Source organism: Pseudopipra pipra, chromosome 5, assembly GCF_036250125.1.
Source record: "Pseudopipra pipra isolate bDixPip1 chromosome 5, bDixPip1.hap1, whole genome shotgun sequence".
NCBI lineage: Eukaryota > Metazoa > Chordata > Aves > Passeriformes > Pipridae > Pseudopipra > Pseudopipra pipra.
Genome location: NC_087553.1, coordinates 45,461,978 through 45,477,904, shown reverse-complemented (window position 1 = coordinate 45,477,904; position 15,927 = coordinate 45,461,978). Strand labels below are relative to the sequence as shown.

General features: G+C 36.2%; 1 protein-coding gene across 7 annotated transcripts in view; it reads left to right on the top strand.

Moving 5' to 3' along the window:
* Positions 1-15,927, top strand: part of TMEM117 (transmembrane protein 117) — a 211,272-nt gene that overhangs the window by 72,082 nt on the left and 123,263 nt on the right. For all 7 annotated transcript variants that reach the window (XM_064655865.1, XM_064655859.1, XM_064655860.1 and 4 more), the window contains one exon: positions 11,840-11,939. In XM_064655865.1, the coding sequence (XP_064511935.1) occupies positions 11,840-11,939 (100 nt within the window). The remainder of the gene's footprint in view (positions 1-11,839; positions 11,940-15,927) is intronic.

Below are 15,927 nucleotides of genomic sequence, written 5' to 3'. Positions count from 1 at the left end.
CTTCCAGTATCTGAAGGGAGCCTACAAGAAGGATGGAGAGGGGCTTTTCACAAGTGCATGTAGTGACAGGAGAAGGGGGAATGGATTCAAACTAAAGGAGAGTAGGTTTACATTAGATATTGAGGAAGTTTGCTGAGAGGGTAGTGAGGAACTGGAACAAGTTGCCCAGAGAAGTTGTGAATGCCCTATCCCTGAAGGTGCTGAAGGCCAGGTTGGATGGAGCTCTGAACAACATGGTCTAGTGAAAGATATCCCTGCCATCAGCAGGGGAGTTGAAACTAGATGATCTTTAAGGTCGCTCCCAACCCAAACCATTCTATGTTTCTGTGATTCTGATATTCTAGGCTGATATGAACTCTCAGTTCCTTGAACAAACTGCACTTTCAGTATCCTTTTATATGCACACACCTTAATACAGCAAAGGATCTGTAGGCAACTATAAACAATAAAATGACATTTTAGAAAGCTTGGATGTATTCTCTTGTTTGAAATTAAGATTTTAACTGAGTGCTTTTCAAGGAAGGAAGTAACTCTGTTTTTCCTCTTGCAGTGAGACTTACTGTTCAGTGCTGAGATTGTAGCCTGTTCAGTCTTCAGAAAAGGAGTAGCAAAATACAGCTGAATCTAAATATTTCTCTTAAAAACATTTGAAGACTGTGATCATATCTGTTCCATTTTGGGTATAATCTTTATTCTTTTTCATATATTTTGTACTTTGAATATATTTCTGCATTTCTGTGTATACCTATCTTGTCATTTCCCTTCCATAAAGTTTGTTAGTCCAGTTTCCCAGTTCTCCTACACTTTTTCCTTCTTCTAAATATGTTTTTAATATTCCTTTACCCCTATTGCATATGATTTTCTCTGATCTTGGCTGATTGATAGTCTCCTTGTAGTCCTTGACAAATTCAGCATTCAGTAGCTTGGCATGCTGAGAGATTCCAGCACCTACTGGTGTAATCCATGGAGCAGGTGTGTGCGCCATTAGTATTCATGAAGAAGCAACTGAGCAGAGATTATCCAAGGGCTTTTGCTACACTTATTTTTAGGCTTTGCCTGTATACAGCAGGAAGATCCTATAGTAAGCAGAGTTTGCGTTTTAATTTATTCTTAGTATTTTGACTTGTTCTGTCTCTCAATATCAAAAAAATTAACTTATATCCTGCATAAGCAATGAATGCATGTGAATATGGCCAACTTTTGTATTATTTATATTAATATAAAATACTTATATTTTGTGGAGGACGTTTCACAAATACTAAACTATTTAATAATGTGGAGTTAAAAATGAATTTCTATCTTCTTTCTTCTAACTGTTTGGAGTGATGTATAGCAGCATATATTGGATTCTAGTGACATGAAGAGAAAAATCTTGGCTCTTTACACGGAAGTGTTCTATGCCAAATCCTTAACTGTGTTAAATGGATGAGGTTTTGGCATAATCATGAGAGACAACTTGAACTAGAAATCTGGACCAATCAATTGTAAAGTGCGCTTGTTCCCTAGTGCCCTTTCAGATTTTATTCGGACATTTAAATAATGTTAACTTTACTTTTGATAATGGATTTAGGTTTAAATAAGTAAGTTTAAATAAATGTGGCTTAAAAAGACCAATCTATAAATATAAACAGGGGTTGGATGAGTTCATCCGTTGAGTTTCCTTCTGACCTAATTTTTTTCTGTGATTTTACCTGCTTTATTTAATTATTACTAATTGCTTATTTGATTGATTTGTCAATAATCTAATACTTAAGGAATCTTCATCTTGCCCTCAAACTACCATAAAGTCTTATGTCCTTTCTACTCATTGAGCAAATATCCCACCAGGCAGGTTTTACTTAGCCTTTCTTTCTTAGTAAATTTGTACTTCTGCAATGCAAAGTAGCAGAACTCTGCCCCATCATCCATCCATTCAGTCTCAGATATTTTCACCGACTGATCTTGTTTCTAAATGACTCATTCATTTCAATATTACTTCTGTTATAGAAAATAATCAAAGAAACACTTATTTTTAAAAGATCAGTTTAGTTGAATCACCTGTTCTACAGACTTGACACTTCTGTAGGTTTGTTTTACAATTTGAACAGTCATGATACAAAGCTTCAGATTGGTGTAGATAACTTAAAATAGTCATTACAGGACCTCTGCAGTCACTGTCTCACAACTTTTGTTATATTCTGTCGACTTGATTAATAAGAAAACATAAGGGTTTCTATTTAAATAATATTTAAAAAATATTTAAATAGAAAATTAAAAACCGATAAATCAGTTTTGATACCATTCAAATGTAATTAAGCATTAAATAACCTTACTTTTGGAAGATGAACATATTCATATCTGTAGTTAATCTTTGAATTCTCTAAAAGGATATCTAGCCTTATTCTGTATCATAGGTAGGAATAAATTTTTCTGAAAGAAGAAACTTGCACAGTAAATGCTAATCAATAGTGATATGGATATGAAACAATTTGTCCCAAGAATTTTTCAGATTAGAAGGACTTTCTGTTCCTAACCAGCAAAAGAAATTAAAATAATGAAAAATCCTATGATATGCAGATTTGGAAAGAAAGCTGGAATTACCATAGAAACAGGTAAAAAAAAATCAAGCTAAATATTTCTAAGTAACTGAGTTTTAAAATCAAACCACAAGATTATTTTCAATTTGAGAGATGGCAAGTTTTTCAGCTTTGTAAATATTTTCAGATTTATAATTCCCCCCATCTATTAAAATCAGTACATTTCTTCAAGTGATTGCAGGCTCTGCATGACCTACAATTTTATAGTAATAGCAAAATACTCCTGACCATTTTTTACTCCTGATACCTTTGAAGAAAGAGTCAGAGGTTCCATCAGCACTGGCAGTACAAGCACACAAACCAAATCAAATATCTTCATATCTTATGTAAAACATAATATGAATAGATTTGAAATTGTCATTAGAAGCTTGTGTGTCAGTTAAGTCACCCTCTAACCTATAAAGTATGTATTCTCTTCCAATACCCTGATATATCTCTGCAGCAAAACTCTGGAAATAAAAATGTCAAAATTAAAACTTGTGACTCTGTACTGCTGTAGTAAAAAAAAAAAAAAAACAACCAACCAAACCAACCAAATAATTCTAGTCTATTTAGCAGCAATTATACTCTCCCCCCACGTTTACATACTTTAATGCAAATCATAGGGTGAGTCATATGTCAGATGCCACTGCTTTGAAAGTGGGCATCCATATGCAGGTTGCATGCATCCGTATTTCCTATTACTTATCATATTCAGGCTCTGTCTAAGAGGTCCAGCATGTGCCTTAGTGAAGCATCTCACCTTGTTCCAGTCACAAATACATAGGCTCTTTCAATGACTTCCAGTGTTTAGTAAAACATTAGAAGTCCTCTGGTCCATGTTGAAAGGACAATCCTTTGGCCACTTGTCATTCAGCTGCAGGGTATCAGTGGTTCCTGAAAATAGAGTGTTGAAAGGAGGCACATGGTCTTTGCTTCATCCAACTACTATGGCCAGCCCTTGAAATCAAACTATTATTGGTCTTTGTAAAGCCTTAAAACAATGCCATTAAATAAAGAAAAAAAATCTGCTTTATTTTAATAAATTATTTAAAAAATAAAATCACGACATTTTCCCTATTTTATTTTACATTTTGGACTTACAGTTTTTTCCAGAATTTGAGTTTTTTCCAACTCAAATTCTTTTCAGTTGTGATCAGTGAGAATCCGTCAGCGGAGATTCTGTGCCAACATTTCTGCCTTCCTTCAGTTCCAATTCATTAACTTATGACATGCTGTTTGTAGTTTTCTGTCATTTCATTATTTTAATTAAAAAAATTTTAATCTATTTATCAATATTTCAGGGAAGTTTAGTAAGTTAAAGAATGATTAATATGCAAAGTTGCATTATCTGCTAATACTTACAAGTTTTTACTAAAATTTACTAAAATATTTTTCTGCTTTTGCTTTCCTGGTTGGGCTACTGCTTACAAGCAGATTCGTGTTTTAACACCTGCAAATTGTCCTAATTTCTCCTTTCTGAATAGCAATAATACTGCAGTTACTAGTATATTCAGCATTATAATAATGCATTTAAACTTCTCTACCATCCCTACAACTGAAGTGGATAGAAAGTACAAAGTTTTTGCTGAAATTCACTGAAGTTTTAATGTTATCAAAGCACTTGGTTAAAGTGATAGAGTTCCAGATACATTATTTAATTTTGTTTATATTTTTTGATGATATGAAAGGTTATCTTTTTTTTTAAAGTGAATAATTTTTTGTCTTTGAACTGCCAGTTCTGAGAATATTGCTACACATCTGCCCTTATCCCTTCTTAGCTATGCTGAAACATCAATAACGGGCATGGATATGTGTAAGCCATGTCCCATTCTGAAGAGTTCAGCCAGTGCAGCATTAATCAAAGCCATTCTTACTAGTATCTTGCAAGGTTTAAAAACAGAGCAATTATTTATTTATAAGAAAATGTTTCAATGCATTTCTCTTTCTGAATTACTAACTTCACATTTCTAAATGTGTTGCCTGTTATATTCCTTAGTTTCTGTTAATGTTGCTTTCAAATTTGTTAATGCTATTTTCAAATATGTTATTTTCAAATTTCAGTAGGTATTTCTGAAATACCACACAACAAACAAATTATCTGCATTTTAAGATAAGCATATCTACAACATTTTACAAAATCTTGAATGTCACCCCCCCAAAAAAAACCCCAGTTTACATATTTCTAAATATCAGAAACTCTAAGCATACATTTTTCTTCAGTGTACTTGTGTAGAAGTTAGCTTGCTGTTTAGCGTCTTGTTGAAAATTACCTCTTGCTATCCTTCTCAGGATTCATATGGCAAGGGTTGAGACTGCAAACTTGTGTATCTGCAGAATGTGTTACAGTATGAGGAGTCAAGATCCTCTTTAAACCCTCAAAATTGGTATACCTGAGGCCACTTGTCTTATTTGTGTCCCTGGGCACCTGTTTTATCTAGCATTTCGGAACTTTTTACTGTAAAACTATTTTGATATCATACTATATAGACAAATGGAGTGAATAAAATAAGGCATTTAATGTACCAGCACATACTACAGTGTTGTGGATTAGTCACTGGCCTATTAAAAGGGATGCTTAACAGTGTGACATGCTTCCCTTAACGTGTCACAGTTCTCTGAACTTGTTTCATTGTCCACTAAAATAATGTTCAATAAGACATTCACTTAGCAGTAAGAAAATACTTTAATCCTATCCTGTAGAATCAAACTGGCATGTAAGAGACAACTCTGTGTTTCATTGCTTCAGTAAAAACAACATATGCAGTGGTCATAGAGTTGAAGTGGAAACATAAATAGCTACATATAAACAGCTGCAGTGCTTGTATCTGTGTGAGTGTGTGGTGGGGGCAGGTAAGGCTGTGTTATGGATATTTAGGCGAGCATTCATCTGTTAGCACAGTAGCATTAGAAGTGTTTCTGCAGTCTATCCTTGCCTGAGTATTTTAGCCTTTATTTGCTGCAGAAAGATGCTAAATGCACTCCTCAGCCTTTTTTTTCCTTTTTTACTGACTACACAGAATATACATTTTTATGATACACATTGCACATGAGTAGCAAAAAAATCCTGGAAAATTTATAAAAGATGTCTCATGGAGATAATAAATTTGAAAAATCGATTTGTTTTATTCTTTTGTCAGACACCTTTTATGCTTTTTCCCCAGACCATCCTGTCCATCATAAATGCCTTGTAGTGGAATCTGTAGGGGTAGTAGATCATTTTCATCCCAGCACTTACATAACAATGGAGAAAGATGCTTATCAGAGGGAAGAAATCTGGGTTCAATTCCCAACTTATCCACTGGTTGTTTCCAATTCTATTTATGTCATTTTAGGGTTTGAAACACACACAAAAAATGTAGGTGTGGCAAATCCTGTCATTTAAACTTGCTGGAAGTATGTGCCAGCACTCACCAAAGTTTACTCAGGGAGGGTACATTCCTTGTGTAGTGGAGTCCTTAACACTTTTGAATTTGCAGATCCCTAAGGTTTTCCCAGTAGAGATGCAGACTCTCACAGCCTCTGGGAGTAGGCCTGTCATTAAGTTACTTTTTGCAACTCCTTTAGAAGTAAGCTGTTGGCCATTTTCATGTATGGTGTCACTAAGCCATAAAAGAACATCATCTAAATGAACATCCTTCTTTGAATTGCTGTAAACTCCAATGATTATGGAGACAGCCTAGGAAGACTAGCATCATTAGGCAAAAGTTAATCTGTATAAATACCGCCTGATCCTTATGGAGAAGTCCGGACTTTGTTATGCACCAAGTGCTTGAGGGTTTGTTGGAATAAGATCCACAAAAACCCATACAGGAAACTACTATAATTTGCAATTAAAAAAAGCTACATTAGGGACAGAAATATGTTTTAAATCCTGTCCTAATTTGCTTAAACACCTTAATTAGGACTGTACTTGTGATCTAATCCAAACAGCTATTCTGAGCAGTGGCATTCACCTCCACTTCTCTAAAAGTGAAGGAAAGGGAATGTTTCTCTTATATGTGAAAGATGATACTTTTACAAGGCACAGAATATACAGCTTCATTTATATCTCACCTAACAGAGGCTGAAAAACACATTTCTCATCCTATTGGAGAATGCCATATACAAAAACCCCTACCTTCCTAATAGAAGTTGTCACCACCTTTTCTTTTCTTATTGAGCATGACAATGAGGCACAATTCTCTTTGAAGGACATTGAACCAGTGTTCCTTGGAATAGGAACTGGATCTCATGTGTTCCCTACCATTTACGTGCATACACATAGTCTACATTAACAGAGAGAATTGCAATTGCTGCATTTTTCAGTGGGCCTTGTCTTATAGGTAGGCTTTCAAAGCTAGAAATCAATTGGCCTATTATCATGGAGAGCGGGAAGCTTCTGTATATCCCAGCAGCAGAACTTTAAATGGCTTGGGAGCTTTAAAAGCAAAGTCCCCAGAGTAAGTTAGACAGCCTTTAGGCCTGTAGACTGATGAGCAGAGGTTTTCAGAATCATAGGTCTGTTGCCTGATTTCAAAAAACTGTGTGAATAAGTTATCAACCAGTGATGCTGGTTTTGCATCCTGATTTTTTTGTGTCTTGCACATCAACCTACTGAGCCTCTTGTGACTTTTACCTCTTTGATGTCTTGTCAAGCAAAATCCCTGGTTCAATGCCTCTTAATTCTCTCTGTTCTGGTGTCATAGAAGAAGTCTCATCTGTAGCTACAGAGAATGCATGGGGGAGTGGTATAGGTGCTATCTGTACTGTTTGTTGATAGCTATGCCTGATGCCATCCTCATTATGATTTGCCAGTTTATAAGATGGCAAGTCTTGCTGTCTGTGTGTACCTTCCAGTTCCCTGTGGCTCTGATTCAATTCCTAGTGGTAGAGGAATAGCTTTTCATCTGAGCAAAGTGCTACCAAGTGTCTCATTTGCCATTCTGTCATTTTAGAGTGACAAATACAGATCAGGAACTGTATCTGCAGTCTTTTATGTATGTTTTCAGCTGTTCTGATACTCTCTGCCTCTGCTAAATTAGGAGTAATGGAAGCTTGTGATGCCATGTCTAAACACATGCTTCTTTGCAGCCTGTGTTGAACTCCCATGCTGTCAGTTGTTTGCCAATGTCAAAGCATTTCGCTTTGTCAGATGCACTAGGGAAGATGAGTTCCATATAGATAATCAGCTATTTAGGGGGAATGGCAGATGATAAAACCACGTAAGAAAAGCACATATCAGACTGCAGAACATGTACAGATTTTTTGTAAGTCAACATAAAACATATCTAGGCCTCCCCTCCTTTTTGAAGAGGATTGTTACCACTCTCTGTGGGTACAGTTATTGTTAGCTCTGTACAGAACATTCCCTGTGTGTTATGTGCCAGCCCAGTGCCAGCTTCAGTGCTCTAGAGTGTATAAAGAGCCAGCTGAAGTTTAGTTAAGATGCATCAAGATTGCTAAAATGGCTTTAAAGGCAACTAAATCCTCCCCAAAGTGTCTATGCTCTCATTGCTGTCCATGGAGATCCAGGGTTCAGTTCAGATATGGTTGGTTTTCGACCTCACAAGAGATGAAGATTTCTTTGGAGACCAGGTTATGTCATTTGGAGACCACGTTATGTCACAGCACTGGGAATTATTTAGTCACATAGTTTAACAATGCCTTTTGTTGTGTGAACATGTTGTTTTGACATGCTAGCCATCAAGCAGTACTGTAAGACAAATCATTGACCCAGAATGCAGACAGTAGTATAAGGATGAATCATACTCTAATCTACATTTACTAGTATGACTAAGCTCCCTTCAGAGTTTTACTTCCTGGTTTAAACTTAAATATAAGTGTATAAATTCAAGCTATAGCCCATTTTTAGATCCTGTGTTGGTCAAGAAAACACCATCTCAGCACTGAGTCTCTCAGTCACAACTTTTTTTCCAGTGCCTGCAACAGTGTCAGTAGCACCACAGTGACTTGTGCATCTTTGTCCAATGTAAGATTAAAAACCTTCCATTTGCTTTCAGCCTGTTCATCATTTTAGCAGCTGGTAAAGTGTCATCCTTTGAAAAAATGCTCTGATATCTCCTTTGAACAATTTCTCTGGGCTAATGCTGTTGTTTTCCTTGCTGTCCGTTCTGTGAAAACTCTTAACTCCAGAAAAGTGATCAAATATGTCAAGCTCCTGTCTTTTTACTGACTCATGATTATTACCATACCTTTTGCATCAACATGAATGTAGACAGTACCCTATGTTTTTCATATATATATATATGTTTTTTAATTTGTTTTCGAACTGTGTTTGTCAAGTCTCTTTTGGTTTCTCTTTTTGTCCTATTCTGTTAAAATTTTGGTCAACCTTCCTTAGACTTTGTCCTCCTAAGGGCAGTTGCCCCAGAGCTGCAGCTTCCAGTCTTACTGACAAAGATCAATACAGTCTTACTGTCAAAGGCTTTCAAATCCCAATTACAAACTTGTCCTTTATCTGTAATATTCACAAATATTGGCTCCTCAGCCTTCAATTATTTACACTTATCCTGTCTATTTCTGAAGAGCTTTTTTACTCTGAGCTTTAACTGCTGTGTTTTTTTCACTCAGTGTTTCCTTATATTTTTTGCTCAGTATTTCCTTATATTGTGGTGTTCATGCAGTATGATTGTGCCTTGCTGCAAAAACACGTATGGAAAATTAAACAGAAGCCTTTTGACAAGTTACAGAAAATCTGGGCTGACCATGATAGTTAACTGGAACCCAACAGCTACTAGCCCTTCTGCAAGGTGCCAACATGGGTCCTAACCAAGAAGCAGGCTAAACAATTAAAGCAGGCTAAACAATTTAGCTAATCACTAGCTAAAGATAGGAAAAAAAAGTGGATATTTTTTCACAATAAAATTAATTTTACTTTTGGTACTGTTATAATATACATCCTGATAACATCACCAGGAAAGCATGGCTTTCTTTGAAAATGTCAACTGTTCTCATTTATATTTAAACTAAAACCTGAAAATGAAAGCTGAATGGATTGGTTTCTTTTTATTTTTTTTTTTATTTTTATTTTCTTTAAATTATTAACAACCTCAAATCCATATTTTAAAGTAATCAGTTTCTGTTTGAGTTTTGAAATGAAAATAATACTGCAGAGAGCATAAAAGACACTGAGTGTAATGCTAACAGTTAATAAAATAATAGTGTATTTAATTGCTATTTCTAATAAGATGACAATGCTAAAAATATTCTCCCTGTTTGTAAAAGGTTGTAGCTGTATTTTAATCACTAAATGCACTTAAATCATGCACAGATTATGTTCCTAAGAGTTTCTTTATAATAATATGTTACTTTAACTGAAGGTCTGTCAGTTTGCTTATTTAATTTAGGCATTACTTATAGACTATGATGCACAATTCATAGTAAGCTTCTTGGATGGTTTCATGTTTCAAATTACAAAAAGAACTGTTAGGATGATGTGAGGCTTTCAAGGCCTTTCTGTGTATTTAAGTATTGTATCCAGCTCATTTTATTGTAAGCCTTCTGATACTTTTAACATTTGTAAAAACAAGTGATTGCACTGAGAATTTCAATTGCTATTAAAAAAAAATGGCTTATGTCTGGTTTGATATATCTTCTACTAGGGAATATCCATATTCAGTGCTCAGTGACCTCTCAGCCTTTTTGGATAACCTGTCTTGTGTCCAGCAGCCTGCCAGGGGTGGCTGTGGCAGGCCCCCTATATGGGGGCTATAGGAGTCACCCAAGTGGCCTGTTTTATGGGAGTGTTGTGCAAGTGTTTACTTACTGTACACTGGTAATGAGGTATAACACATAAGACAATGTGTAATGCATATAAGAAAAGGTGAGAACCCTGGGGTATGTGTTTCCCATAGATGGAAAAGATTAAGATATGGTTTGCATTTTAGGGCCCGTCCTTACAAATGACATTTATTGTTGTGCCTTCTTTGTGAATAAGACACCTTCTTAAGGAATGCAGACTTGGTAATTTTGTGCCTTCACAGGTGCTACATGAATGGCATACCCAAGATGCAGGAAAAAAGGAATTCCAAATGTTCTCCAGTTAAAAAGCATCTGGTAGAATGTATCTGTGAGGGGTGTACTTGCTGTTCTCAGTCTTCCTTGGTTTCTGCTGTTGCTCTCTCCCTAGAACATGTTAAAGTGTGTCTAAGAATTATACTCTGCTGTGCATGAATTTGTGCTAGCAAGACCTTCTGTCCTGATCAGATATTCAGATTTTAACAGAACGGGCCCAGAAAGTGGGATCAGTTTGCACTGATCCAATTACAGGGATGTGATCTGTTAGCTCCTAGACATTTCAACATTTGGTATATAATAATGGTAGAATTTGAGTAGTGGATAGCACAATGTTCCAGGACATTTTTACATGTAGCTATGTCACTTGTGCACACTCCTAAATGGGCGTAACATTACATAAGCAATATTTACAAGCATCTTGAAAACAGAGATATCACTTGTAAAGTTAAAACACAATTGCCATCATTATTCAATGTGATAGCTCTTGAGGAGAGTCACCTCTTCTTGAACACTGTAAAAGTCTTTTAGTAAAGGATATGGCTATATTAAAAGATATATTTTTTTCAGAAAGGTTTTAATTCAACACGAGTAACTTTCGCTTCTTAATTGTCCTTATAGCATCTTAATGAATTTGAAGTTAGAGGTCAAATTATCATGTAAGGTTTTAAGTCCTATCTGTTGCATTATTTAAGCAGAATGGAAATGCTTAATTTGAATTTAAGTAAAATGTAGCTGTGAAAATACAGTGTATAAATCTACAAACAGTGACATCTCACCGAAATTCTGCAAAGCTTGCTTGCACTGTGTTAAAAGAAACATGATTGTATAACTAATGGAGTGAAAAGTCGAGTGGCTCAATTATCTTTTTAAAGAGACCTTAAAGGTTTTTGTTTTTATTCACAAAGTTTTTGCAAAGTCACTGATTGTGAGAATGTTGCAATTCCATTTGTTCAAAGGAAGAGTTAAAAAGTGTAAAACAATTTCTACTTCCGGAAGCCCTAGATAATCCTAAAGTCTTTGCCAACTGTTATTTTAACACCTTCAAAAGAGACACAGGCTTCAAAATCAGATTCACATTACATTTCTAATTGGAATTGACCCATACGAGTTCAGTTCTATGTCAAGACTCAGATCTAGCAGAAAAAGTTATTATAAAAGAAATGGGAAATCTTTCACAGCTAATCATAAATTTTGTCACTAATACAAGTTCTTTATAGCTGCATTAAGCAAATGTGTATAGCTTATAGTCTTTCTTGTTTCCACAGTGCATACATTATAACAGACTTCATGGGCATCAGGAATGAAAATTTTATGAAGATGGCTGCAGTTGGGACTTGGATGGGAGATTTTGTCACAGCGTGGATGGTAAGAAACATAATTACATTTTAAAGGAAAGGAATAAGTTTGTTGCTTTCAAGGGAAAGAGGAGAGGAGAAACTCAATTTCTTGAAGTATTCAAGTATTTCAACCCAGGAAAGTAAAAAATTAACAAAGGCATAGTGTCAGGGCATTCAATTAGCCAGCAGTCCAGAAGAGTTTCAGTTAAAATTTATCAGGGCAATATGTAATTTTTTTGTTTTGTGAATGGTAATTTTGCAATTGACTGCTGTTAGGACAGCACGGTTAGGCCCTCCTTTGCTACGAAATAACATCATGACTTGCTATCTGGTAAAACAGTGAGTAACAGCTAAAGATAAACAAGTCTAATGAGAATGATTAAAAAGAGAAGCAAAATTAAACTGAAAGATATGACAAAGAGCAATGGAGATGAGAGAAAAAGAAAGCAAGCCAGTTACATGCCAGCATTTGAAGGTAGTCTATTCAATGTGAAACTATCAGATTAAGTTTGTATCTAATTTAGGATTTAGAAAAATTACGTTTTCACTTGGATTATACTTGTTACAAAGGCTTAATTCTGAAATATGTGCAAGCCAAAGATCAGCTTAGTGGAAGAGAACCAGAAAATGACAGCTAATTGAGAGCAAAATAAAGCATGTGCATGTTTTAATTGTTTGGGAAAAGCATTTCTTAAAGTGATAAAAGAGGAATTTAATTTTTTTTAGATTGCTTTTTTTGTACCTACACTAATGTGTAGGTAAGAATTTTAGCAATTGCGTTTTAACAATGTCTTCTATCCTCCTTGTATTTGGAACATACTGTACAACAGACAGAAGGGAAAAAAAGGCATGAAGGATTTTTTCAACATGCTGTTCAATATGTGTCGGTGGATTGTCCAAGACAAATTGTGCTCTATGAAATGGTGGCCATGAAAAGCAAGTGCAGAGCAAATAATTTGTACATGCTTTACAGTAAGGACATTGCATAATTGGTGCATTGACCAATGTTGACAATAATGTAGATTTCTTGTGAATCGATAATAAAATTCATGGGTACTTCTGCATACTTTTAGCTTGACCCTTTTTTCTTATGGGCTTCCACAGCTTTATTCCACTATTGAAGAAGAGATGATGCATAAGCTAAGCAGAATTGAGAGAAGTCAGGTTCATCATAGATATGTGACTTAGAGCTCCAGTTATATATTACATACAAGTTGCACTATGTTAGGTAATGTGGATTTTTTTCAGTCCCTCTTTTTTCATTTCCGTGAAAAAAACACCTGTTATGTACACCCTGTATAAAGCATGGAAATGGTCGATTCAAAAGGCATGAAAATCCTGATCTTTTCTCTGTACTTAAAGCTGTCTCAGTTTTTTTCAGCAGTGGAGGCAAAAGTAGATTGTGCCACAGCAGATTCCAGGGGTGGATGGAGTTATCAATGAAGAATGAGAGAGAGACTTGGAGAGACTATAGAGGCAGTTTGGATAGAGGAGACTGTTTAAATTAAGCTGGTTCTATCAGCTTTCCAGAAGAGCAGAGGACATGGGATTAGAGGGTCAGTGTGTTTTAGGACATGCTTTGATTGCACGGAGAGAGTTAAGAGATGTAATGATTGGTGTTTAGATCTTCAAAGCAAAAGGGAATAGTGATATTGCTTCTGCAACAATCTCTGCTGATCTCTAGGTACAGTATATGAACCAGTCAATGGAAATTACAGTGTTTAAGGGCAGCTAAGCCTAGGAACTAAGAAAGCTACAATGTCAGATAGAGAAGTATTAGTAAGAGAAGATATTGGAAGAGAAGATGTTGGTGCATGGGCCTGTACATTGGTGCATATCTCCCACACGGTCTAACTTAAGCAATCTATCTTATGCTATAGGAACAGAAATTGTCATGTTGTTTATATTTGAATTTGCTTGACTTTCTGCATGTAAAGCCCAGCATGAAATTGATGTCAAAGTAATATGAGTCTTCTGTGGTATTATATTTTGCAAAGTTTCCCCATCCTGTTTTGAAACAGGAAAGAAAACAACAAACCTGTAAAGGGACCTATGCACATCTTCCCATTCACAGCAGTGCTTATATTTTCTACTGTTTAAGAATTTTCTTTAAAGGAACTACCCATCCATAGGCTCCAAAGCAGAAAATAAAAATGAAGATGTAGCCTTCACTTCACTATGTTTGAGCCATACTGGCATTAAGATCTTATTCCCTGTTTAATTGGAAACTTTGGGAATAAGCAGAAATAAAGCAGAACAGATGGGATTCCATTTTAAAAATGAGCAATCAATAAACAATAATATTATTCTAGTACAATGAGGAGTGGCTTGTTAAATCAGGAAAGTGATTGAAATGGGAAAATATGTTGTTGATTGCTGTTTGCTTTGGATTGAAAAGGCATAAGTAAGCCTTTCCCCTCAACACTTCCTAGCTCACTGATTAGTTTGGTGACAGGATCTGACTGAATTCCAAATAAAACCAGCAATATTCTTTTCATTGTGTTTAAGGAGAATGGGGCCATGCTATGGATGCACAGGAGATTCTCCTTTGTACCTCTGGACAGGAAAGTTGCAAATAATAAACATCGTTGCTGAAATCTGTACTAAGTGTTAGATATTCTAAATAAGCCTGTGATGAAGGAAATGGGTTCAGTACACTAAATGCTGCTTCACTTTTCCCTCTGTGAAGCCACAGAAGTATATCTTGCACTTGCTTTGACATGCCCTCCTACTCCCATAAAAAGTGCATTCTGTTCTCATTGAGAGTGTGTTTGAGGCAGACACCACAGGGTTTAGCACAGTAGGAAACCTCTGACCCACCTAGACAAGCCTATAAACAAGCACTTATGGCTGTGTTCTGGGAGTGTGCAAGCAAGCTGAGGAAAGGAGTTGATTCCAGAGCAGAATCTCTGATGATTAAATTTGAGTGGCCTCTCTGTAAAGATGAGCAACCTGCTGCAACTGTGTTTTTTGTGACACAAACCTGATCATGTGTGGTAAGGCATGCTGAGAGGATAACTACAGGAATGGGTGGCACTGAACAGTGACATGGGGCAGACTACAACCAGAGCCTCCTTTGTTCTTTGTAGCTTCCTGGTGAAGTGGAACAGCCTGCTCTCCTCCTTCTTTCCAGTCACTGTTGGCTTTTAGATTGTCAAAACTGTTCTCCACTTTGAGTGAGGGCTTTTTGGGCTCTCCAAAGATTTGCATATTGGCCCTGCATTATGAATGATACTCATAACACATTGAGAGATTTGCTAACCAACTGTCATTGCCATTTACATTAAAGACATATCCCTGCCTACAAACCCTACATACGTGTGTAAGAGTCTAAACAGTAGAAGTTTAGAAGTTACATCTTTCTTAGACCTTGCTTGCTAGATTAGCAGAAGCTGAAGCAGTCATCTTCGGCCAGTGTCTGGCACTGATCTCTGTGAATGTATCAGGTTGATCCTCTTGACAAGAGATCCTCCAAGAGATTACCTTTCTTCTGTAAGGTAATTTAATTGAGATTCTCTTTTCCCTTGGTTGTTGCTAGAGAGAACTGAGAACATTTGAGAAATCACTGAGCAGCAGAGTCTCTGCCTCCTCCTATCATAAAAAACAATGATAAACTCAAGGGATGGCTTAGTATCTTATTCATCAAACTGGTATTTACCACATTTGTACCAGCATATTCTTTTTAACAAGGAGAAACCAAGAATTTTCTCAGCACTGTGCTTTTAGCAGAGTACTTCACACAATGAGCGTAAGCTGAACCATTGTCGCAATTCCCGACTGTTCTTTTTGACACTTTCATTTGACTTCAGTTTGATTCCTCCCTTGCTTGGGACCATGAAGACTCCCAGGACTATTTCTGTCTTTCATGGTCTTAGCAGAGGAATTAGTAGGAAGTTAGGAAGTAGTACTTCCATCACAGTCTGGATAGCAGGGTGATAGATCACCACTTGTTACCTGATATAGACACATTGTATCCACTTGGATGGTAGGTAGGTGATATGAAGGTAGAGACCTTC